Raw genomic sequence first — 26,903 nt, forward strand, 5'->3', positions numbered from 1 at the left:
ACGACGGGACTAGAAAACGACGTCCTATACACTGCAATGCAAACTTCGGCGTGTAAATCCTTTCTGAGCATGCGCGGAACTTAGTTTGACGAACAAGCCTACACACGAGGGGACTGTTCGCTGAAACAAAGTTTCAGCGGACAGTTTTTCGGAATTTCCGAAAAACTTTGTTCAGCAGACTGTCCGCTGAAACTGTCCGCTGAAAGCCCACACACGAGCGGACTGTCCGCCGAAACACTGTTCAGTGGACAAAGTTGAGCGAACAGTCCCCGCGTGTGTACGCGGCCTAACACTTGTTTACACAAGTTTTTTTATGCTTTTTGCTTTCTGCAGAAACACATTTCATTTTTTTAACATGAGTTCCTATGGAACACGTTCACAGGAATGCATTTTTGTGCTTCTGCATTTTTGAAAAGGGTCGGGGGCGTTTTTTTTCCCACAAAATGCAGCGTTTTGCATTTAGTAGACTTCAATGGACCCACATCCAAAATGCAAGTACTGTGCTATTACCGCGATTTTGTCGCAATTTGCACTTTGCCTTTTTTTTTTGGCTTTACATTCACTATATATAGCTGGTTGCTTAGGAGCAGGCTGAGAAGCTGGCCGCCGTGTCCTTCACAACTGTTAAGTCATCAGCTGTCAGCAGGCTTCCCCACTGACAGCTGAATGTAAAAAAAAAATTCACGGAAAAAAACGGCGTAGGGTCCCCCAAAATGTAAAAAAAAATGGTGTGAGGTCCCCCCAAAAATCCATGCCAGACTCTTATACATTCAGCTGTCAGTGGGGGGGAGGCAACACAGTGTGTATGTTTGTTGTTGTTTGTATCGGTAGTACAGCCCAGAAGCAAGTGTGCATTTTGCTTTTCTTTGTTCTACCTAAAACACACTGACAATAACTGACACTGATACTAATTAAAAAACAAATCCTGCTCAAAATATACTGACCCTGACATTTGACCCTGACCTTGACCTTTGATCATGGCCTTGACCAAAAACTAACCTTGACCAAAACACTAACCGTGACAAGAGAGCAAGGGGTGGGGCTGAGCCCACAGGTGGGCCACAATAGAAGAGCAGGAGCCAGAAGTGGCAGCAGGGGACCTAAAAAGAAGAGGAGGTTTGGGGCCACTCTGTGCAATTCCATGGTAAGTATAAACCATTTGCTATAAAAATAAATACAGTTTACAGTCACTTTAAAAATTTAAAGTGGTTGTATACCCAAATTCTGAACTTTTACCTACAGGTAAGCCTATAATAAGGCTTACATGTAGGTAAAATGAATATCTCCTAAACCTGTACGGTTTAGGAGATATTCACTTTGCATGCAGCCGCTGACGTCAGCCTCGAATGTGCTGTGAATGCCCGGCTGAATGTCCATAGACGTTGCCGGTCCATGCTGGGAGGAAAACTCCCGCGCACATACGCAGGAGTGACATCACCGCGGCTCCGGCCACTCACAGCGTCAGAGCCGTGAACCCGGAAGACACGTTGAGTGCAAAATGTCAGCTCCCTCGGAGTGGACTGGGTGAGATACCGATGCCTTGTTCTTAGGTAAGTATTTGATAATGAGCTAGTATGCACTGCATTATACCTTTGCCTTACAGTTTTTTTTTATTTATTTCAAATTTTTTGTTCGGTGGGTATACAACCGCTTTAAAAATGTTGGCATTTGATTAGTATCAAATATATAATTCACACTCAATTCAAAATACAGATGGTAGAAAATATAAATCAAAACACAACAAAATGAACTGCAAGTATACGGACTTGATATATGGACCTGAAACGGTGAACGAGGATGCACCAGACTCCTGCTGTGAGCTGCTGCTTGCTCCTATGTGAACTCAGCCTCAAGGTGCAGTAAACAACAGTACTTTATCCACCTACGCCACAAAAATGGGCCTCTTTGTTGACCCTGTGGGGCCCAGGGAAATGTAATTTAAGCACTGGCAAGCAAATTGGAGCGGGGGTGTGGTCTTGTGAAATCTGGCCTGGGCCTAGTACCACAGGACCAGTTGTGCTGCCTTAGCAGCGGCCCAGCTGGTACCTAAAGTTAATGGTTAAGATACCAAAATAAATAGGCTTGTATTTGTGAAATAGTGAAATAGAAAGCCCACTAGGAAGAAATGTTTGACAGTATCAGTAATCTGTTTATTTATTCGGCCATACTAAATATAATATAAGATAACAAAATAGGTACTCACAAAAATGGAAGGTACAAAAACATTAAAACCACAAGACACCATGCAGTGCATGAATCGTGTATCTGACAGTCACCCCTCTATGCTGGCAAGCTGAAGCAAGCTTTTTGAGGGGCCTACCTCCTTCCTCAGAGCCCTGATTGTAATAATTTTGTACCTTCCATTTTTGTGATTACCCATTTTATAATCTTTCATATCTGTATACATTAAAACTCTGGTAATGCACTAGGTGCTTGCGCCCTTCTGTGTGTTTTTTTATTACTTTGATCCATGTCTGATGGGCTGTATTGTTTACACATGCAGGAGCTGCCCTGGACTTTTTGACAACAGCTTTTCTTGGTGCCTTTGATGTTTGTTTTTCATCTGCTTAATGTGTGTATAGTTTTATTGGCAAAAAAAAAGAAAAAGTATATCAGCACTATGACTTGCTTTTCCTTTGTGAGCATTGCGAGTATTCATTACCTGAGAGAGCTTGGTCTACAGCTGGCTGGCCATGCGATCTGCAATAAAGCTTGGTGTTTTATGCTATCTGGAAGAGAGTGTTTCCATATTTTTTTTTGAATGTCCATGAAGAATTCTATCTGAGGATACATATTTGATTAGGCGGGGTTGACCTTTGTAATAAAGGTCAAATTGTGAGGTGAAAGCAGAGCCATGGGGGATCAGGTAGAGGTATCTATGAGATCCAACACTACTGCTTGGACCTTGAAGAAGAGGACATACCCTGAAAGCTTTTCCTGAAAAATTGCGTGCACATAAAAAAGTATCATAGACCGTAATCCTTTGTTAAAATCCAGTCTGAACCTTAATGTGTAATGCTGCGTACACACGACTGGACTTTCCGGCAGACTAGGTACGAAGGGATTAGTCCGTCGGACGATCCGATAGTGTGTGGGTTAGTCCGATCGTTTTTCAAAAAGAAAAAAAATCAGACGGACCTAGAAATAGAACATGTTTCAAATCTATCCGACGGACTTAATTCTGACGGACTAAAATCGGGAAAACCGTTTGTCTGTGTTGCTGGTCTTACGGACCAAATACGATGCAAGGGAAGTTATTGGCTACTGGCTATTAAACTTCTTTATTCGGTTCCGTTTACGTCATCACGTTCAAAACGAACGTTCATTCAGAAAGTCTGTCAGAACTCTGCCGAAAGTCCATTGGGAAGACTGTCAGACCTAGTCTGCCGGAAAGTCTGGTCATGTGTATGCGGCATAAGTCTTACTTTAAGCTCTATTCACACCTTGAAGCTCCAAAATACACAACAATCTAAGTCCCATGTTTTTCAATTTCCCCACTGACTTCAGTGTTACATGCATTTTTCAGGCAGTCCCATAATAAAAGTGAATGGGGTCCAAAATGCTTGATCCTGTCCCAGAAAAGCTCCTGTATGGCACCTTATGCTTAAATATGCACAAAATGCACATAAAAAAGTAACAAAATAACCTACATACGCTACACTCAAGTATGAATGTATGTAACTCTACTTTCACATTTGGGGCATCGGTGGTAAAGCGCCGCTAAAAATAGCTTTACCATCATTTTAGTGGTGCTATTTGGCAAAAAAGGGTTAAAACCACCCGCAAAGCCATTGTTTTAGTGGTGCTAGCGGGCTGCTTTTAACCCCCCGCTAGCGGCCGAAAAAGGGTTAAAACCGCCCGCAAAGCAATTTCGGCGGTGCTGCCCATTGATTTCAATGGGCAGAGGTGCTTTAGGAGCGGTGTGCACACCACTCCTACAGTGCTGCAAAGATGCTGCTTGCAGGACTTTTTTTACCGTCCTGCCAGCGCACCGCTCCAATGTGAAAGCTCTCGGGCCTCAGTGTGAAAGTAGCCTTAAGGTTGTCATTTATTCAGGTCATGGTATATCTAGTAGTAATTAGTCACATTCATTTGGACTTTGTGCTATAATTTTAAAGACGTTCTGTAGCTTGTACGAGCCACGTCTTCAGTTCTAATGAAGTATAATTCCCCCTAGCATTTATATCCACTAAAGGTAGCAGTGACGCCTTAAAGCCATTGTATACCACTGCACGGTTTTTTTTCTTTCTAAACTTCAAGGTAAAGGTATAATGTGCTAGTATGCATCGCATACCTTTCATTTATTTGCTCCCAAAACACAAATTACACATACAAAGGAGCTGCGCACATTCTGTAACTAAAAGAGGTGACAGTCTATATGTGCGTCTTCACTTCTCTGTTCTCAGCCTCATTTGCATGACAGAGGCGAAGCTACAAAAATGGCCTGTTCAGGCTTGCTGGAGTTTCCAAAGAAAAATACAAATCTCTCCAAAGATAATCAGTTTGTTGAAACCTCAATCTAAAAAAAAAACCTGTACGTTGTCTGGGCTCTGAAATCATGTAAATAAAAAGGAGATTACATTACATTATAATGAAATAAATATGTCCAGGGAAACAAATTACATGGGCATTTTCACAGGTGCAATTGAATAAAATAGTATGCTAATACACTTTATACACTTTAAAGCAAACCTGTATCTAACACCCATTGCCTCTGGGTTTGGAGAAGCATGCGATTCACTATGTGATAATGCTAGTGCTTGGTGTTTGGCCCAGATATGTCCCATGGGGGGCAGGGAGATAGTCCTCAGCCCTGTGTAAGCTCTGAGTGGAGCAACCCAGCTGATACAGGTCAGTCTTTCTTCAATCTTTATGGCGGAATGGAGCAGGAAGGGGCAATGGAAAAGTATGTATATGAAGCTACAGAGGGGAGCAATAAAGTATAAATTAGCATACAGTGTTTTAATAGGTTGTGTAACAGTAGAGTGTGCATAAAACATAGCAGTCACATTCATTCAGGCACAAGAAAAGCACAAGTCCTCTTTTTTTACTTGGTATATTTTTTATTGATACTTTTTCAAGAACAAATAACAATGTTATACATTATAAAAAAAAAAAAAGAAAAAACGGGTTACATATCAAGCAAGCTAGTACGCTGAAACTGCTATAGCCCACCTGCTCGTTGATACCTGCCCTCAATGCACTTTTCCCCCCGCCCCACCCCCCCCACCACTCCCGCCCAACCACCCACCCCACCTCGAGCACGCAGCGCCGGCAACGACCGACCCGGTCGTAGCCAGATAGCTATGTCCGTACGGACAAAAATATAAAAAAGGATAAAGAGAAGAAGAGGAGAGTCCTCCCCACGATCCACCCCCAAGAGATTCCGTCTGGGGGGGGGAGGGAGAAATCTCCTCCCTGCCACCCGCCCAGCGGGTACTGGTCCAATCTTATGTTGACCTCACTCCAAAGGAAACCCCATGTCACTCAACCAAGGATTCCATAATATCTCAAATTTTCTTAAATTATTTAGCTTTATGAGCATTGCTTTCTCACACCATACTATAGAGTTGATTGCATTGGCCCATTGTCCAGTTTCGGGGGGGATTTTAGCTTGCCAATTTATAGCTATCAGCCGCCTAGCTTGATACAGGCACTTCAGGACGGATGGCTTAATTAGCGGAGGAATTTTTGTCTCTTCAAATATCCCCAGCAAACAGGCCCTGGCCTCCGGTTTCAGGGCGGTCTTAAAAGCCCTGTTTATTTTAAGAACTATTTCTAGCCAATATCTATACAGTTTTGGGCATTTCCATACCATATGGAAGAGATCTCCCGGAGCCCCGCATCTAGGGCATTCGTCACTAGGTTTCCTACCCATTCTCCACAGCTTCTGGGGGGTATAGTATGCCCGGTATAGAAGGAACAAGTGGGACACTCGCTGAGATGGAGATATAGAGGCCAGGTGCCCCTGTTCGAGCGTCTTAGCCCATTGTTCCTGGGATATCGGGCCAAGATCCCCTATCCAGCCCTGCCTACTCTTGGCTGGGCCTTCGCCTTTCAAAAATCTTCCTCTAAGCTGTGTATATAACCGCGAGATCTGGCCTTTTGCATGCCTTCGGTCCATAAGGCACTGGAGCTGGGGGATTTCGGTTCGCTCGATAGCGAGTGTCCCGTATTGGGCTTGAATTCCGTGTCTCAGCTGTAGATATTTATAAAACGTCCTATTAGGGACATTAAATTCCTGTCTAATAGCTTCAAAGGGCTTCATTACATTCCCCTCGTAAAGATGCACCATTCTATTGATCCCCTGGCTATCCCATTCCGGAGATCTATCTACCTTGTTTAGTTCGGGCAAGTGGCGATTGCGCCATAGAGGGGTATAAGTAGTTACTCCCACATATCCCAACTTTTGCTTTGCTTGCTGCCATACCTTCCTCATTAGGATATTAGTAGGGCATCTATGGATAAATGAATTAGCCTCCAGGGCTTCGGGTACCAATTTATGGGGTGCTCCCAGCATCATCAGCTTATGATTTATAGCCCCCCCCTCTTGGAGCCCCGCCCCTGCTAAATGCTGAAGTTGGGCAGCCAAGAAATATGCACCCAGATGGGGTATGGCCAACCCACCCTCCGTGATGGGGAGCTGCAGCGTATGCAACCCTATCCGGGCATGCCCCTTTTTCCAGATTAATTCCCGGATAAGCGAATCCATGGTTTGAAACCATTTCTGGTTGATCCAGATTGGGGAATTATGTAAAATGTAAAGTATTTGGGGCTGCCAGAGCATTTTTACCAAGCTGCAGCGTCCCGCCACCGAGAGAGGGAGGCCACACCATCTGTTAAGTTTCGTCTTCATTTTCAGCAGCAATGGTGCTAAATTCTCGTTAGCATATTGACTTACATCGCCAGATATCCAGATTCCCAGATACTTCAGCTTAGTCACCGTCTCCAATCCTACTATCATTGGGGGCGCCCCCTGTTCCCCCGGCCTGGACAGTGGTAGAAGGGCTGATTTGCCCCAGTTGATCTCTAGGCCCGATTGTTGGCCAAACTCGCCCATCAGTTGAACCACTCTATTCAGGGTGGAGTCCATATCTCCAATAAAAAATAGGACATCGTCCGCGAATAGAGCAATTTTTTCCTCGTCTCCACCCCGCCGAAATCCCTGTATGTCCGGACAAGATCTTACCAGGACCGCCAGGGGCTCCATGGCCAATACAAATAGGAGGGGGGACAGCGGGCACCCCTGCCTTGTACCTCTCTCCAGCTGGAATATTTCAGAGACTTCAGTTCCCATCTTAATTTTGGCCCTAGGTTTATTGTACATTAGTTTTATCCACTGGATAAATAAGGGGCCAAATCCGAACCTCTCTAGGACCCTCCACAGATAGCCCCATTCCAAGCTGTCAAAGGCCTTAATGGCATCTAGTGCTAAAATAGCACCCACCCCCTCGTTATCCCGGGGTATTTGAACGTTAAGGAAAACTCTTCTGATGTTGGTACTGGTTGCCCTACCCGGGATAAAGCCCGACTGGTCTGGATGTATGAGTTTATGGATATATGTATTTAACCGAATTGCTAGTGCCTTGGCTAGTATTTTAATATCCGAGCATAGCAGGGATATCGGCCGGTATGATGGAACTTCCTGGCAGTCCTTCCCCTCCTTCAGTATTAGGATAATATTGGCCTCCAGCATAGAGGCGGGAAGTTCGCCCGTCTCCAGTGCATAATTCAATGTCGCCAAAAGTTCCGGTAGTAGCGCATCCCCATAGTGTTTGTAGATTTCTACTGGTAGGCCATCTGGCCCTGGAGATTTATCGTTGGGCATTGCAGCCACTGCGCTTTTCAATTCTTCCAGCGTAAGTGGTGACTCAAGGGATAGATTGTCCTCTCTTGATAATGTTGGAATTGCTGTCTGAAGTAAAAAGTCAGTGGCTGGATTGCCTTGTCCCCGAGTGGCGGATTTATATAAATTTTTATAGTAATCATGGAGAACCCTCATGATCGCGGGGGGGCTGGAGACAAGATCGCCTGTTGGAGACTTAATTACCTGGGCTACTGCTGGCGCACCGTTAGTTTGGACCAGGAGGGAAAGGGCTCTGCCTACCCTTTCTCCTTCGCCAAAGTAATGCTGACGCTGAAATATCCGCCTATTCTCTGCTTTTTTTAGAAGAGCCATTTTGTAGACTTGTTGGCTAGCCAACCATTCCTGCTGGCTTGCAGTCGATGGAGCTTCTATATATGCTTGCTCTGCCTGGGTGACCTTATTTCTTATTAGTAGGTCCTGTTCTCGAGCTTTCCTCTTAATTATTGCAATTTGTTGTATTAATGTGCCCCTGATGTAGGCTTTTAGGGAGTCCCAGACTACACCAGGAGGGGCGGAGCCCCTATTTATTTGAAGAAATTCCCCTATCTTATCCTGGGGGGAGCTTGGGGCGCCCATTAGTACCAACCAGCCAGAGTTTATCCTCCACTCCCTTGGGCCTGATCTAGCGCCCAAAGACAATATCATGGACAGAGGGGAATGGTCTGAGACCCCCCTTGCTCCGTATTCTATCTCCTGTACCACCTCCGCGGCTTCTTTGTTACCCAGCACCATGTCGATTCTTGATAGTGTACAATAGGTGCTGGAAAAGCAAGAGTATTGTCTTACTTGAGGGTGACGTGTTCGCCATATATCGCTTAACCCTATTTCAGAGACAAAGCCCTGCAGGCGCCCTATTCTGGTCACCACTGGAACAGGAAATCTGTCCATATGCCAGTCCAGCATTTCATTAAAATCGCCTGCTACTATCCATGGGATACCTGGCTTATCTAAACAAAACGCCATCAATTTAACCATTACCTCCAGTTTGAAGGGAGGGGGTATATAAATGTTAGCTAAGATACATTGTCGCCCGCTCAGCAGGCCATATAAAAAAACAAATCTCCCCTCTTTGTCAATAGAGGACTCCTTACATAAAAAATGCGTACCCCTCTTAACAAGGACAATCACCCCTCTAGAGTATGATGTGTGAAAGGAGTGGTAGTATGCCGAAAACTTCCGATTGCTTAACAGTGGGGCTGTGCTGGGGGTTAGATGCGTCTCTTGAAGAAAGAGCAGGCCGGGGCCCCCCCTTGCTGTTTCCAGCAGGACTGCTGTCCTCTTTTTTGGATCTCCCAACCCCCTCACATTCCATGAGATGATATGTACACTACCCATAAGTATCGATACTCTCTAACCCGGTCGGGGGAAGGGGGGAGGGAGAGGAGGGGGCCCGCCCTCCCACAACGGGCCCACCACCTCACCCCCCCCGATTCCGTTATGCCAGCTATGCGTGCCCGAGGTGCCCCCCTTAACCCTACTACCCACCCACTTTCCCCCCCCTCCTCCCCCCACCCATCAGGGCATCCCCTGGGGGTCACTGTTGTGGCCCGATTTACCATACTCTCCGAAGACCTGGACGCCCGTCCCCGCTCCCCTCTCTCACCCAAATTACCTGGGGACCCCTAGGCTCCCCAGATTACCTCGCCTCATCCCCCCTCAGCCACTCCACTTCCGATGTAGCATAGGCCCGAGCTGGCCTGGGCTGACCCACCACCTTCACAGAGAGAAAAAATAAAAAATAAAAGAAAAAAAGGGAAAGGGAGGATGGCGGAAAATATTCAATACCGGCGCCCTCGATACTTAACTATTAAGCATTTCTAATAATATTTATACTATATTGTACCATTCATACCATCTCCCTTTCTCACCCCACTATACTAATCAGTGAAAAGTGACCTTATAGTGACATACCTCATACAGCCGTAATAAACATTCCCCATTGCTACTAAATAGAGTTATTTCAAGTGCAGATATTATATAATATTATACAGTACTCTCTTACTTCCCAAAGAAGAAGGAAAAAAAGGAGTATTCAATGCCGACCCCTCCAAAACTTATGTGACATTTATAGTGATATTTGTATTGTGTTATACTATTTGTACCAACACCCTTGCTCACCCCTCTTTGCTAATAAGTGCTAAATGACATTATAATAGCGTGCCTCACACTAAATCTAACTACCATAGTAAACATTCCACATTTCTACTCAATAGAATTGTTTCTCGTGCAAATATTATACAATGCTCGCATGTAACAACGGAAAAAAAAAAAAAAAAGGAAAAAAGATGACGGGCACAGTCCTCCCGACCCTCCACTCCACCCCACCACCCCCAGAGGGGAGAGGAGGGGAAGAGAAGAAGGGCCCCCAGGGAGCCAGCCCTCCAGTCCTGGTGGTAGCAAAATAGCTAGAAATCCCTTTTATGTTCCTCCAGCCACTTTTCCACCTCCTCTGGAGTGCCAAAAAAAAAAGTTGAGCCCAAAGCGGTTATACGTAGCCGGGCAGGATACAGCAGTGCATAATTTAACTTGTATTTTCGGAGGGTTCGCTTAATGGAGATAAACTCGGCTCTCTGTTTCTGTAGATCTGGTGAGAAGTCTGGGTAGAACGAAACCCTAGATCCTTTATAAAAGACATCGTTCAGTTCCCTGGTCCTTCGTAACAAAATAATACGGTCATTATAATTCACAAGTCTCAGTATCAGAGGCCTGGTACGGCCCTCTGGTGGATGCGGGCCTATGGGAACTCTATGAGCCCTTTCAATGGCGAAGAGGGTGGTAAAAGAGGTATCGCCCAAAAGTTCCCTGAACCAGTTTTCCAGAAAGTTTATAGGGTTAGGCCCCTCGCTTCCCTCTGGGAGGCCAATCAGGCGGATGTTATTCCTACGGTTACTATTTTCCATCGCATCTAATTTCGCTGTCTGTATGGCCATTTGTTTCTGTAGCCCATTTATTTTTTGCTGTAATGGGGAAAGATCATCCTCAATCGTGCTTAATCTTCCTTCCAGGACCGTGGTTCTTTCCATTGTGTTGCTCAGTAGTTGGCCCATGGAGTGCAGTTCAGTTTTAATACTGCTTAACTGATTATCGAGGCCACCTATAGACACCTTGCATTCGTTGACTGCCTGCAATATATCGCGCAATGTAGGTTCGTCATCCTCTATCAGAGGGGATTCCACCGGAGCTATTATGTTATGCGCTATCTTGCTTACTACTACAGCTGAGTCATGCATCTTGCTTCCACTAGGTGATCGACCTGGATTAGATGCTAGTTGAGTAATGCTTCTCCTTTCCGTAATACCCCCCTGTGTCCTTGTTTGCCCTACTGACTGATGGGGCCCTTTTCTGGTAGGAGAAGTTGCATGGGCAAAGCGTTCCAGTTTTGCTGCCGCAGTAGCAGATGCCTGGTTTGCTTTTTCTTTGGCTGCCCGGGTTTTTTGGTTCCCGTCACCAATCAGCCCGTCCTCATTAGCCCGCTTGCTAAGCATAGTAAGTAAGTGGCTAAGAGTAGTGGTCTTACTGAATTGCGGCAAGGTCGCCCCACAAAAAAAAAAAAAAAAGGAGAGGGGAAGGAAGGGTACAACCAAAAGGGGGGAAAGGAGGCTAGCTGACTACCAGTGAAGAGGGTAGAGATCCAGTGGAAGCGCAGTTTCCAAGCAATCAACTTTTTTTTTTTTTCCTTTTTTTTTTTCTCTTTTCCTTCCTTCACTTTCCCCTTTTCCCCTTTCTTTCCTTCCCCCCCTCACCTAATTCGTCTGTATGGTATAAGTCCGTACGGTGAAGCAAAAGTAATGCAATGGCCTCAGACCAAGGGGACAACAAGCTGACCATACAAACTAAGCATGTAAACAGGAGATTGTTCCACCGACAGTTTATCTGCTTCTCAGCGCTATATTAAGTTTGCGCAGTTGGTTAGCACAGTTCGTCACACTGTAGACACAGCAATGCAGTCATATGGAGTGGAAAAAAGGGGGGGGGGGAGAGCCGCTTCAATGGGCCCCGGTAGCACCGAGAGCCTGGCAGCCTCTACCTCCCAACAAGCAAGTTTAGTGGGTCAATAACTCTGGACCAGTACATTAATCGTTCATATGCCCATTCCCGGCTACTGCACCCTCCTCCTTGCTTGCCGTGAAGCCCCCACCCATCAGGGCATCCCCTGGGGGTCACTGTTGTGGCCCGATTTACCATACTCTCCGAAGCAGCATTGCCGGGGGCGTGGTCGGATGCGGGAGTGAGTGAGTGAGAGAGTGCGAATGCTGGACGCCCGCTCTTAGCCTCCCCTCACTCTCCCTTCATGCAAAGAAATCTCCCCGTTAATAGAAGCGGTGCCTAGCCGGGTTCCCAGTCGGGCTCCGAGCTCAATACAGCGGCCCTAGCTTCCTTACTCTGGAGCTCGTCGAAACCATCAAGCTGAACCTGGCGTTAGTTCTCGCGGGAACTCGTACCAGCGCGAGCCCAGGCCTTGACTCACCAGTGACGTGGCACCAGGAGCGAGCCGAAGGAGTCCGCGGGAGCCCGAAGGAACCCTCTCAGCAGACCCGGGACACTCTGAGACCAGATACAGCAACTCGGCAGTGTGAGCAGCTTGAACCAAGAAGATCCAGGTGGCGGCCCGTAGAAACTCACGAAGAAGCCTATGGTACCTACCTAGGCTAACGGTAAAGCGGGAGTGAGCCGTGGGAGTGAGGCAAACAAGTCCTCTTTAAAGGGTAACTACACTTTGATGGGGCTAATCATGTCAGCCTATGAATGGGTCAGCTCCACCCCTTTGACCCCACAGGACAAACCCCTGCTCAAATAAAAGGAGGGATTCCCCCATACCCCAGCATTCCTTTTTATGTCCTCGCTCCAGGAAAAAGAAATAGCAAATAAAAAAAAGATAATGTTTATTTTACACAGTTGCTACAAAAGTCCAATTGCAACGGCATGTTATTAAAAATAATCTTTCCTTTTCAATCTGCTGCACTGTAATTTTCAGTAAAATGCAATATGGTAACCTGGAGGTGTTCTGTATACACTGGGTGCACAGAACGCCCCCCCCCCCCAAAATGTAATTTCCTGCTTGTGTGATTGGCTCACTGATTTTTCCAGAAGTCTGCAAGATATAAGTCAGATATTGGACATCCCCTGCAACAAAAATTTCATTTCTGGTGAGATACTCCCAAAGGTAAATCAAGTTGAAAGGGATGCAGACCCTGCCCCTTTAATAATTACAACCCTGCAAGTGCAGCAGCAAATTTATAATTATAAAATCACTTCCATTCACATTCATTCACAAACAGCTATTTCTTCAGAAGAACGAAAGGTAGGAATTTGCAACAAAATTGGTTAAAATCCCTGCATTGTACATAGATCACCCAGAGGGGAAAGTTTTTTTTTCTTCTTAAAGCGGAGGTCCACCCTAAAATGGACCTTCCGCTCATCGGATTCCTCCCCCCCTCCGGCGCCACGATTGGCACCTTTCAGGGGGGAGGGGGGTGCAGTTACCTGGATAATCCAGGTAACTGCACCCACTTCCGGGCTAGCTCTCTGCGGAAATGGGCGTACATTACGTAGTGCCCGCCCCCTTCCGCAAGTGCCCCGCTGCCTGCTGGGAAACACACAGATCCCAGAGGCAGCGGGGACCGTCCTCATTGCGCAGCGCGGCTCGCGCATGCGCAGTAGGGAACCGGGAAATGAAGCCGAAAGGCTCCATTTCCTGATTCCCATACCGAAGATGGCGGCGGCAGCACTCGAGTGTCGATCTAGAGATCGGCTTCGGGTGCCGACATCGCGGGCGCGCTGGACAGGTAAGTGTCACTATTTTAAAAGTCAGCAGCTGCAGTATTTGTAGCTGCTGACTTTAAAAAAAAACAAAAAAAAAAAAACGCGGAGTCCCGGCGGACTCCCGCTTTAACAATAGTGGAGTTACTCCTTAAATTATGTTGGCAGATGCAGAAGGACCTCACTTTGGCTCAATGGTGGACCATGAATGACTTGAAGATGTTAGAGTAGTACTTTTTTTTAGTAAATGCCAAATATGATGTAGAAGTCTTTAACTTGAGTGTCTTATGAGAATCTTCAAATTCAAATTGTAGCTAGGTTCATGTTGAACACCCAATCATGTGCGGATTAAATAAATAAACCAAAATTTGCTGTTCACAAGACTGGATAGCTGAAGTGAATCTTTGATCAATTTATCGAGTAAAGATTCTTAACTCTGTTAATAAATCAGCAAAATTTTCCTAATTTCAGAATTATTTGGAAACATATAAACACTCCATCAACGATGCCACACCTATTGCTCAGACTCATATAACGTTGGTAAGTATAACAAAGTAAGAAGAGTCACTTTAATGCTATCTGCCTCTCAACATAATATAGTTTGTTGGTTTACCATGTAATGAGAATAGGACAGTGTTTTGAAGTATAGAAACTACTTAAAGTGGAAGTAAACCCATCGATTTAACAGTTTCAAAAAACAGTTACATTTCCGGTACATGTCGGGAATGCTGGCTGCCACATTGATTGTGCTCTCAACCAAACTGTGCAACCATCCAATGGCTAGTGTCATAACTGATCACATGTGCAGCATTATGACAGTTGAAGATTAAACAGAAGCCAAGATGGCAGCTTTCTTGGCTGAAAACGATAGGATGGTTTACTTCCACTTTAATAATAAAATAGATGAAAATCTTCTGTGTGCCTCGTCCTTTTTTTTGTATGGAAAACATACACGTCCCATATAGCAATGGAAGCTTTAAACAATGTACTCTATGTAGAGCGTGTTGTTCCTCTGCCTGGGTTGTAATAGGTATTGACAAATAACTTTTTGTGAATTTCTGCTTTTTTTACCTAGACCAGGGATATGCAATTAGCGGACCTCCAGCTGTTGCAGAACTACAAGTCCCATGAGGCATAGCAAGACTCGGACAGCCACAAGCATGACACCCAGAGGCAGAGGCATGATGGGACTTGTAGTTTTGCAACAGCTGGAGGTCCACTAATTGTATATCCCTGACCTAGACAAAAAAATAAAGGCTCTCTAAAATCAATAAAATAGAGTTGAAATCCCTAAACATTAGCCCTTGTACACACGGTCGGAATGTGTCCTATCGGACTGTGTTGTCGGATAATCCGACTGTGGGTGGTATGCATCGGACTGATTCCGTCGGAATATCCGTCGGACCAAGCTTTCCAACTTGCTGGAAATATTTTCCGACAAACTGGTCCGATTGGACATACTCCGATCACGTGTAGAGAATTCCGATCGGACAAAGTGCCACGCATGCTCAGATCAAATTCCTAGACCAAAGCTATTGGCTACTAGCCTGAACGTAGTCCTGTCGTAACGAAATAACGTCATCACGTTCTGAATGATCGGATTTTCCGACAACTTCGTCCGACCGTGTGTATGCAACAGTTTCGGACAAGATCCGTCGGACAAAATCCAACGGACAAAATCCGTCGGATTTGGTTGTCGGAATCTCCGACCCTTTGTACAAGGGCTTAGACATACATGAAAATTGAATTACAAATTCAATTGCCTATTTCAACCTATAAAGTAATTTAACATAGCTATTATATGTTGCTTTCTGTTTTGAGCAATATACTTTTGTTTAATTGGATTGGTTATACTACTGTATACAGCACTGTAAATAGAACTGTAAGTATTCAGGTTCTTTGCCACCGAATAATGCACCTCAATTATCAATGATGACAAGCTCTCACCTATGTTCAGCTGGTATATTGTGCACACAATGCTATACAGTACGTGTCCTGAGTTTACTATGAATCTTACTTGGGGTATACTTCTTTCAAATGACACCTTCTATTGCCTTTTAAAATGCTCCCCGGCATTGATGCAGATGCTTGAACCAGTTACCTCACCGTAAGCAAAACATTTGCCTAACCTCCCATTGATATGAATGTAAGAACCTCAACTCATTGCAGTTTACTCTAGATGATGGATGTGCATTGCTCCTACTATCTATGAAAATGAAGCCACTAGGTGAGAAAACCTCTTGCTAAGCCTAGGGAAGTCGTCCCCAAACTGCAGCCTGCAGGACAAATTTATCAAGACAAGATCCTTTGCCTGTCTTTAACCAGCCCTTGGGGCAACATTTTATCCACTGACACCAATTATGGAGAAGTATTTCTCCCACTGATGCATAAATAGGGCAGTATGCCTCCCACTTACACCAATAATGGGGCACTATTTTTTACTGACCCCAAAAGTGGGGCACTGTTTCTTCCATTAACACCAATGGTGGAGCACTATTCTTCCATTGAAACCAAAGATGAGCACTTCCACCTCCCACCACTATTCCTGACACCAACAATGGGGCCGTATATCACCAATGACAACAACCATGGGGTATTATTCCTCCTCCTGCTAACCACAAGTGCTAGACCTTTTTACTCCTTATTGCCACTGTCTGACCCCTACCAGTGTCTGAAGGAATGTCAATTGACCCTTTGTCTGAGGACCCCTGGTCTAGAATTTATTCATATTTCCTTTCTTAGCTTAGTTGATGTTTGTACATACCTGTCTGCTAAAATCCAGGCTATTTCTCTCACCACCTAAAATGGAAGCACAAACAAAATTGTATGTATATGGAACTAGTTCAGACAAATGTACATGTAGGAGGTAAGAAGACTAGTTCAATAATAAATCACCTTTTTTCTTTTGATGAAAAAAAAAACTGTTTAACATATTTGTGCAGTAAGTCAGCAGTCCAATATTAAAGTGTCACCAACCACCCGCAAAAAAACACAGAAAAATCAGCGCAGGGGACTTATTTCTGTTGATTTACTAAAACTGGAGAGTGCAAAATCTGTCGCAGCTCTGCATGGTAGCCAATCAGCTTCCTGGTTTTATTGTCAAAGATTACTTGAACAAGGTGAAGTTAGAAGCTGATTGGCTACCATGCGCAGCTGCACCAGATTTTGCACTCTCCAGTTTTAGGCTGGATTCACACCTATGCAGTTTTAGTGCTTTTTCCATTTTGCAGATTTGCACTACAGTCCATTTAACATTGTTTCCTATGGAACACGTTCTGTAGTGCATATATGCAAAATGCAAAAAGCATTAAAAATGCATAGGTGTAAATCCAGCCTTAGTAAATCAATACCACAATCAGCAGAATGTGTTCCTTGTGCTGATCCCTAAAGCTGGGCAGAAAGGGCAGGCATAGCTAGGCTCTCTTGATGGAAGTCTGTGACAGGCCTTTACTTCTAGTAACCCCTGCCGCACCAGAGGATTATGGAGGCAAGGGTGGGGAGGGCATAGACGGAGGAGGATTTCAACTAACAGAAGAGGAATCATTCTACTGACACATTCTACTGACTGTCAGTTATGTCCCAAGTGCTGCTTTTTTCTTTTTCATACTGTTTTGTCATACTACAAACGCTCCATAGGACTGAATAGCAAATGCACAGCCCAAGTTTTGGAGCATTGTATTTGATATTTTACAGTAAAAAATACATACATTTAGAAACATATTTTCTAGGGCTGTGGAAATGAAAGATTAATTCCTTGATTAATTGTAAATTTTTTTAAACAAACATAATTCTTTTGATCGGTACTAACATCTCCTCCGGCTTCCGGGTCTTCAGGGAGTTCTGTCGGAGATCCGGTGATGTCACGGACATCGACATCACTGAACTCCTCCCCCCTTCCCCAAGTGCCTCCGTCTGCTAATGAAGGGAAGGGGGGAGGAGGTCAGTGATGTTGAAGTTCTGGCTGAACGTAACACGTACGGGGGAGGAGCTACGCATGACATCACCCGCTGCTGTCCTACGGAACTAACATGATTGCCTGCTTTACATGCTGTGTTTTTATCATCTTTATGTGAGTAGTTTGTGTTTGAACACAAAAATAATTAAATCTCATCTTAAGCGGTGAGCACTTTGATCTTTTCTTTCTACCCATGACCTGGCGCCCTTGCTGAGATCTAAGGGGACGTGAGAGAAGTTTATGGTCCGTGTTAACCCAATTGATACCCGCTTGCATGACCAACTGTTTGCACAGGGGTCCACGCTATAAGGTGAGAGTGATTAGTTAGACCGGAGTCCGCCGAACAATCCACCTGAGTGTGGGCTCTGATGGACTTTTTCTTTCCAAAAGTCCGGCGGACTTAGAGAGAAGTTTTGACTCAAAATTGTCCGCCAGACTGCTAAGTGATCTGATGCCACATGGTGACCCCGCCCCCTTATGATGTTACAGTCCCAGCATCCCCCCAAGATGGAAGAAGACCACCGGAGCTGTCTAATAAATTATTTAAAAAACTTGTGTTGTGTTTTTTTTATTTACACTTTTTTCACCAGGTGAATGAGTAGGAGTACAATGTACCCCATACTCATTCACATAGGGTGGGGGGCCGGTATCTGGGGGCCCCCTTATTAAAGGGGGCTCCCGGATTCCCATAAGCCCCCCGCCCACAGACCCCGACAACCAATGGTCAGGGTTGTCGGGAAGAGGCCCTTGTCCCTATCAACATGGGGACAAGGTGCTTTGGGGTGGGGAGGCTGCTGGGCCCCCTTTCCCCAAAGCACCCCCCCATGTTGAGGGCACGTGGCCTGGTACGGCTCAGGAGGGGGGGGCGCACTCGTCCCCACCCCCTTTCCTGGCTGGCTGGGCTGTGTGCTCGGATAAGGGTCTGCTATGGACTTTAGGGGGACCCCCACACCGTTTGCTCGGTGTAGGGCTTCCCCTTTAAATCCATACCAGGCGACGGGGCTAGTGAGGTGTCAATCTTGCCGATGGAGGCAGCGACATTCACTTCCTTCGCTAGTACCGGCTACCTGGAGCCATGTTCAAAATTAACTGACTTTTCTCCGTGTGTGGGCAAGTCCGTTCATTTCAAAAGTCCGGTCGTGTGTGGGCAGGTCCGCTTGTTTGGAAAGTCCGGCGGACCTCAGCTGCAAAGTCCGGCGGTTTGTCCGCCTGATTAAGTCCGCCGGATAGCCCGATCGTGTGTACGCGGCAGTAGTGATCTGGATAGAGACAAGTATACACTATAAGGGGATATGTGTTGTTCATATTTCAGGTCTGAAGTTTACAACCACTTTAGAGCAATTCTTCTTTTCCTGAACTGTAATGTTCTCTAGTAGACAGAAGAGGTTTTCATCTTTATTCAATGCTGTTTTGATTTTGCTGACAAGCAAACAAGCAAGCAAGCATACAAAATAGGGAAAGTATTTTTCTGTCTGATACGATGACATGAATTTAATTCTCAAGAAAGTCTAATCAGTCAGAAATATATAATTTGTTCTGCATGTTAAACCATGTTAAGGCCTTGTGTTTTTCTAACTCTCCTAGACTCCTTTCATCCTGGCAGCAGCGTTTTGGCAGAAAAAAAATGCTTGATGCTTGTAAATGTGTGTATCGCATTTTGGTGCTTTAGGTGTATCAATTGCTTGGGCATTCATTTATTTCATTGGCCAGAATAATAATTTATTCTGGCCATTGAAATGATTTACCACTCAAGTGCTAAATGGACCTAGCATTAATGTGTCAAGCATTTTGTACATAGACACCTAGGCTAACATGCAGGAGTGTTTAGAGGCAGGAAAAAAAGTGGCAAAGGCACAGCAGAAAAAATGTCCAGTGTGCATCAGTCCTAACAGTAATGCAGATTTTAGGTGTGTGTTAATGGAAATAACTGATGGCCCAGCAATAGCAATAGTAGAGGTAATAGCCACTAAATAATCCACGTCTGGCTTAAAGAGAACTTCATATATGTTTGCTATATTTAGTGAGTTATTTGTGGACATGGTAGGTATTACTCGTAAAGAGGAAATGACTTGGAATTTACGTTCACATTTTGAAAAGAGACCAAGATGAGGTTGGCAATATTCCTGGAATGAACATAATTTACTGATTAGACAACTGCTAATATGGAGGATGTAGAAAACCAAGACTAGGAATGGTCATGTAATCTGTCAGTAAAATCACATGACATGAAACAAAGTGTATATTTTTGGTTTGTTGGTCTTTTATGAATTTTCCATACTTTTCTTCTACTTATCTACACTACATTGTCAAAAGTATTGGGACACGTGCCTTTACAGGTACATGAACTTTAATGGCACCCCAGTCTTAGTCCTTAGGCTGGATTCACACCTATGCATTTTTAGTGCTTTTTGCATTTTGCAGATTTGCCCTACTGCCCATTTAACATGGTTTCCTATGGTACGCTGAGTTTACACCTGCCTTGCTCTCTAAAAAAATGATCCGCAGAGAATTGCTTTTCAAAAAGATGTACAGGTGCAGCAGCAATACGGCAGCCTCCTTAATGCCTGATTTTTTTTAACAGCTAAATTTAGTATTTCAATGGAATTGCCATGCTGCAATAATGAACCTAGCATTTAGCTTGTGGTAGTAGCATGGTCCCATTTGAATGGATCACTTTTATTGATAGTATTGCCCCTTAAATGCAACAGGAGGTAACATGTTTGCTGCACCGAAAAGCTAAGCATCATGGCCACAGCCTGTGTACAACCCTATCTGGATGCCTTCGTATGTTAAGGGGTGGTAAAATCACAGCTCATCTGTCTATTTTTACAATCCCTGACTGCAAGTATAAACAAGCTCTAAGGAATGACTGTTACATGCCATGAAAGACGACATAGTATGCACGCAGCTTCTCCGCCCCCAAGTATAGGATTGAATCAGTCATTGGAGCAAAATAATGTCTGGCTACAAGAATTCATCCATTCTGAGTTCCTTTAAAGTAGATGTCCAGGTTAAACCTAACTAGTCCTAAAAATTCTCTCTTACCCCTCCTAACACCTGTACTGACTAACCTGTGTAAAAAAGACGTATATACATACCTATTTTCAGTCCAGTTCAGTCCGGTCACATGAATCCCAGTGTCAACCAGCGACAGCTGCAGGGTAGAGGAGAGAGCAACAGTTGGGAATGCCTAGGAGTGGTGACATCACCCATAGGCTCCCATGGCCCATCCATTGTCAGCACTCCCTCCTCTCCCATGCAGCTGCTGCTTACTGACATAGGGGAGCCAGATCAAATGAGAGGATTGGAGTGAGCTAAAAAAAAGTGAAGTATATGTAGCAATGACACTTTGGACAAAGAGACTGTCATGTACTAATTTAGTTTTTGTCTCAGAACAGTAAAGGGGTTCTGAGGGTTAATTATGTAGGTTTAACTTTGACATCAGTTTTGCTGTGCTGCATTAGAGTTCTGCCTGGTCATGTGTACAGTTAGGTGCACATGACAGGGTCAGAACCAGGCCTGGTTGGACCCTTTGGGTATCAGCCTTCCCCGGAGCCAATCAGTGAGTGCGCCTGGCCCCACTGAGGAGTCTGGGGAAGGGTACTTAAGATGTTGAAGTCAAATGTTCAGGGTTCGTTCGTGAGGCGATAGCTGCCTGTTCCTGATTCTGGACCGGGAGCGTGCGTTGCTCCGCAACATGCTCCGGTTGACTAACCCCAATAGATCTACCTGGTCTGGGGTAAGGATCCGTCTCTTCCCGAGTCTCGGAAGTGGCTGGTCCGAGGCGCAGTAACTGAGGGAGGATTCAAGGCGTCCGGGTGTGCTCTCGGCTTGGAGGGGCACCGCAGCCATGTAAGCTATCGGGAGAGGACTCTTCGGAGGAGGGCCAACAAGCTGGCATCCCAAGAAGTGTCTGGTTGCTGGGTTGTGAAGGACACTAACATGCTTTTCCAGTACTGCCAAGGAGACAGAGAACGTTCCAGGTACGTTCCAGGAAAAGGTTCCTGTTCACTTTCAGTTACCAATTATTCAAGGTCAGAGATTTCACAAGTTCTGGATCAAAGTGCTGACTGCCATAATCTCTGGCTAAAGATTTGTTCAGTTTTGAAGTGCCCAGCTGCGAGTGGCTACTCTCTGGGTGGTATTAGAGACTTTCTGATGATTAGCAGTTCAAGGTGCCTGCGTTTCTTCACCCTTGCCCTCTGTTCCCATACGAGACTGTGTTTGTTGGATGTTACCCCTGCAAATAAAAACCTTTCTAAAGGACTTTTATGGTGTCAGCATCCAAAGTTGTTGGGTACTAACCCTGGGAACCCCTAGACGTGGAAGAACAAGCCAAGCGGAGGTAACCGGTAAACCCAAAAGTTAAGACTGCCCTGTCAAGGGTTATGGCCGCTACATATATATATATATATATATATATATATATATATATCTTTATTTATAGATGAGCAGTGGTAAAGATGTAAAACTAAATCAAAGAGACACATACTTTTAAATGTTCAAAAACAATAACAGAGTTGTTTTAAACGTGTATTAAAGGCTATTAAAAATGTGCTTTTGATAAAACTAATTAGGGTCTCTATGTACATTTTATTGTTCTGCGGATTGTAGAAAAGGTCTCTATTCCATTGCATGCAAAGCAGCATTTCCACAAAACGCATCAACCTTATCTCAACATACTTGTGGCATTCCATGTGGGATGTCCCAGAGATGATCTGTTGATACCATTCATTGATCTTCTACATATTATATGTAATGCATTTTACATTATATGAACTTACCATGATTTTATACTTTTTTATATACAATAAAAATTGAATGTTTTTAAAATAAGATGTAATTACTTTTTGAGGTATATACAAAATCCCAAGCATACCTTTTTGGATTTATGGATAGCTCCTCTGGTATTTTGATACTAAAATAGGCCACCATTTATTTTATTTTCCAATGTGTTTGCCTGGGTTCATCTTACTTATAGGTCAGAAATGTCTAAAGCCTAAAGCCTATTCTGTTATGTACATTTTATTGTGGTATACACAGTTTTAAAGTAATACAAAGGTGCAGTTAGAAAATGTTTTCCATTATGGATTCTAATATAGTGTGAGAAGTTGTTCAGGTGGTCAAAGATGAGCATGATATAGTACAGGCTGTAAAAGGGATTTTTGGGGTTTCTGCCCCCACTGGGTGTAGAGGGAAGAATGGAGAGAGTAGACAAGATGTGATCTAGGCAGAGGGATGATAATTTGGGTAGGTAGCAGGGGTAGAGATCTAAGACAGTAGGTGTCCAGAATCAAGTAAAGGGGGAAGAAGGTCAGAGGACAAAATGATATTGGACAACAATATTCAGGAGAGGAAGGGGGAGGGAGAGCATGGGACCTGACAGGGACATTTGGCACCATAAAAAGTTGGTATAGTGTGTTCAGAGTGAAATTAATGAGTGGTCCAGGTTCATCTGGCTGCTGTGCTCTAGCTGGGAGCCACTGGGACCATATTTTGTGAAATTTGTAGTGAATGTAATTTTTGGCCATGGTGCCAACTATTCTCTGCTTCTGTCCCTCAAAGTTCAAAGTTTATTGTTTCCATGCTTTAGCTAGTGCTTGCCTGGTAGCAAGAAAGATAAAGATTATCAATTTCCTTTATATATTTGGAGAGGGTGGAGATGGGTCTACTTAATAGAGCTTCTCAAGAATTTTGGGTTAAGTTTTAGCATAACCCATCTCTGAGAATTTTATTGGACTTGAGCATTTTGCTGCAGCAGTCCAGGGCCCTCCTAGGTTGCTTTCCCATTTCAATAGAGAAATTTCTAATTATTTGCAGAAGAGGAAAGGGCTGTGTAACCTAGTTAATATTCCTGTAGAGTGGGAATTGCATAAGCAGTTATCTTCGGTGACAGGCATAAGGGACTGCCTGAGCAATTTTTGATAAGGATGCTAATATAGAGCTGTTTTAATCTAGAGTTATCTGAAGGTTTACAAGTTGGGTATTTCTTAGTAGTCTCTAAGGCAGTGGTCTCCAAACTGTGGCCCTAGGGCTGGATGTGGCTATTTGCATTCCTTTGTCTGGCCCTTAAGACACAATTATTCCTACTGACACCAAAGATGGGGCACTATTCCTCCCACTGATACCAATGTTTGGGAACTATTCCTCCCACTGACACCAAGGATGGAGCAATATTCCTCTTCCTACTGACCACATGTGCTATGTCATTTTTAAAATCCCACTGCTCGAGGGCCTGGGGCCAGTAGGGGGGCCCATAAGAGGCTCCAGGTACCTCCACCTTCCAGTGGAATCTGTGCTAATCCCAGAGCTCAGTGCGGGAACAAGATCCAGCACTGAGCTCCGGTAACTGGCCTGACAGGGGCACACTAACGTGGGCACTCAGAACACCTTCTCAGCATCTCCTGCGAGGTGTCTGGACTCCCACATGCAGTGATTGTCCTCTGTGACAGCTGTCACCGGATTCTCTCCCCCCTCAGCCTGCAAATCACACAGAGCTCTCAGAGGATCCTCCTTCTCGGCTTCAATGTACACAGACAGGAGGAGGAGGAGCTACATTAGGAGATCTTACATTGCAGGAGCCACGCTGAATATCTGAGGTCTGTGCATAGTATACGGATGGCAGGAGGCAGGTAACAAGGATGCACACATAGAGGAGTGATGAGAGGGGGGGAAAGAGGATATGTTTTGGGGGTGCTTTTGGAGGGGAAATAGCTTTTGCTGGAAGGTGGGGTTCTCTTCCCTCCTAAAGCACCCCCAACACATATACTCATACCCCCTCCTCCCCCAAATCAAAGAGATGCCACCTGCCACTCTCTGTCCTCATTTCAGGAGCCCCTCTCTGCTCCCATCCCAGGACCCCTCTCTGCCCCCATCCCAAGGCCCCTCTCTGCCCCCATCCTAGGATCCCCTAAAAGCAACTGTGATAGGGGGCTCAGGACAAGGACAGCATGGCCTTGTTTATATTTTCAGTTTGTGGCAGTAAAACCCCATAGTTGAGCCCTGTTTTTACTCCCCCCAACTGCAGCCCCTTTAACATGTCGCAGCTGCAGCAGGAATTATACACCCCGTCATGCTTGGCATGTGTAGCGCCTGCCAAGCGTCAGTCAAGTGGATGGGGCCACACTACAAAGGCCGTGCAACCTTGGGCAGTACAGTGACCAAAGGGTTAAAGCAGACGGTGAGGAGGCGATTGTATCACCTCCTCATTACCTGCTTAAACCCCTTGGATCCCACACTTGCATGCTGCAACTGCGTGCATTGCACATGGTTGCAGGGTGTTTGCAAAGTGGCCTCATTCACTTGAATGGGTCGCAATCACCCACCAAAAGCAACAAGGGGTATAATTCCTGCCGCAGCATGTGTACATCCTTAGCTGCTGCCTCTGCAGCTAAAGGTGGAAAGGATGAACATATGTAATGTTGGCAGTGCAATATGCAGGTGGTGCTTTGCGTGGGTGTAACTTGAGTGTGGACGGGGGCCCCATGATCTTACATTGCCCGGGGGCCTCATGAGTTGTCAGTCCTCCCCTGGGTTGCCCTTGTATACCCATGTACCTTCTTATCTTTACATTATTGGTGCAAGAAAATGTAGTTTGCATGTTTCAGACATCAGTGTACTTGTTACAATTTAAAATCTTTATTGTGAAGTTGTGTTACATACTAATAAGCATGTTTACCCATGCACATGTGAACATTATTCAGAGAACATGCAATTATAGATTCTAGAATATCTTGCTTCATTTCTAATCTGCCTTACTTTGCACCAGTTTTAAGCTTCTGTTACGGTAATAATTTTTGGTCACAGATCATTTGTATCTGTATACATTTGCAACATATTATCAATAGTTCAGATGGGGAACCTATGACTTTGGAAGCAATGACCTCAGGCTATTATGGAAAAAGGACACGTAGAGAAAAGGTATAAATAAATATACTGCACATTTGCTAGGGAGTCACTTCCCCATTTGTAAAGCACAATATCCAGAGCAAGGAAAACACATTTGCCAGGATCTGTTCTCTAATGAAAAAAGGCGCACACTGTAAAATGTGGCTTTTTAAATGTCACAATTGCTCTATAATTTCTAAATACATTCATAGTGCAGTGCACATGTGGGGAGGTGAAGTGTGATGCGGCAGCAGTAAACACTCAAAGTCCAGTTGCAGGAAACAGAACTGTATTAAACTTTAGGTTCATAAATACACAACAAGCCTGGCGGGGAGAGAACAACTTGACTGGAGGCACTCACAGGATTACAGTGATGAGTGGTAGCAGTAGGTCTCAGGCATGCCGTTAGTGTCTGTCTCAAGGGGCAGAATGTGGCCTGGGCCCACCAGTACTCAAGTAGGGAAGCTTTCAGGAAGGATTGCGTGACCCTGCAGTGTCCTTATTCATCTGGAAACTCTCCCTGACGCTAAGCACTGTCCCTGACAGACGGGTGCCCTGTTTTACACTACCCACCCACAAAATGAATGCCAAGCCAGGGTCCTAAATAGGCTATGCTTGACCCAAGATGGCTGCCGGGGTCACGTGGGGCATCAGCATCCAATCAGATAGCTGATCCAGTGACCAAGGAAACCATAGAGCAGTGTTTCTCAATCAATTTTCAGTCAAGGCACCCTTTAAAAATGATGGTCAGTCTTGAGGCAGGCCATTCTAAAATGTAAAAGCTATTCTTATAGTTTTACATAATGCAGCAACATCCACAGGTCCAAGTAGAACACCCAACTTTAGGGGTGATTCATTCCTCCAATAAAATTAAGCTTTAATATCACTTTAAGGGTGGCATGAATGGAAACAGTATAAGAGATTTTTCATTATTCTAGGGCAGAGTTACGCTGATGATTGGAGGCTAGGACAACCTGAGCAGTGTTAGTCTCTTGCTGCTAATGTGCGCCCACTAGGTGACAATGATCACTTTAGCAGCATATTGATTTCAGCGTGCTACAAAGGAGCTGACTTTCCAACAAGTTATTAAACCTCTCAATAGCAAGAGATTAAAATTGCTGATAGTGCCCTACTCTAAAGACCTGTTCACACTTGTACAGTGGGGCAAAAAAGGATTTAGTCAGCCACCAATTGTGCAAGTTCTCCCACTTAAAAAGATAAGAGAGGCCTGTAATCCGCTGAGCCGGCTCTCCGCTCTCCTCTATGGGGGATCGGATGAACACGGACCGTCTGTCTGTGTTCATCCGATCCGCTCTGCAGACAGGTAGAAAAATAGGATTTTCCTCCGTCTGCAGAATCGGACAATTGCGGAGGAGGACGATAGCGGGTGTCTGCGGATGTTTATCCGCAGACACCCGCTATCCCATAGGAATG

The 26,903-nt window shown here is 44.9% G+C and overlaps 1 protein-coding gene across 2 annotated transcripts in view; it reads right to left on the bottom strand.

Moving 5' to 3' along the window:
* Positions 1 to 26,903, bottom strand: part of POU2F3 (POU class 2 homeobox 3) — a 225,978-nt gene that overhangs the window by 65,704 nt on the left and 133,371 nt on the right. For both annotated transcript variants that reach the window (XM_077457374.1, XM_077457375.1), the window contains exon 3: positions 16,392 to 16,426. In XM_077457374.1, coding sequence (XP_077313500.1) covers positions 16,392 to 16,426 — 35 coding nt within the window. The remainder of the gene's footprint in view (positions 1 to 16,391; positions 16,427 to 26,903) is intronic.

Source organism: Lithobates pipiens, unplaced genomic scaffold (genome assembly GCF_037356315.1).
Source record: "Lithobates pipiens isolate NorthernLeopardFrog02 unplaced genomic scaffold, aLitPip1_a1.2 Scaffold_27, whole genome shotgun sequence".
Taxonomy (NCBI): Eukaryota; Metazoa; Chordata; class Amphibia; order Anura; family Ranidae; genus Lithobates; species Lithobates pipiens.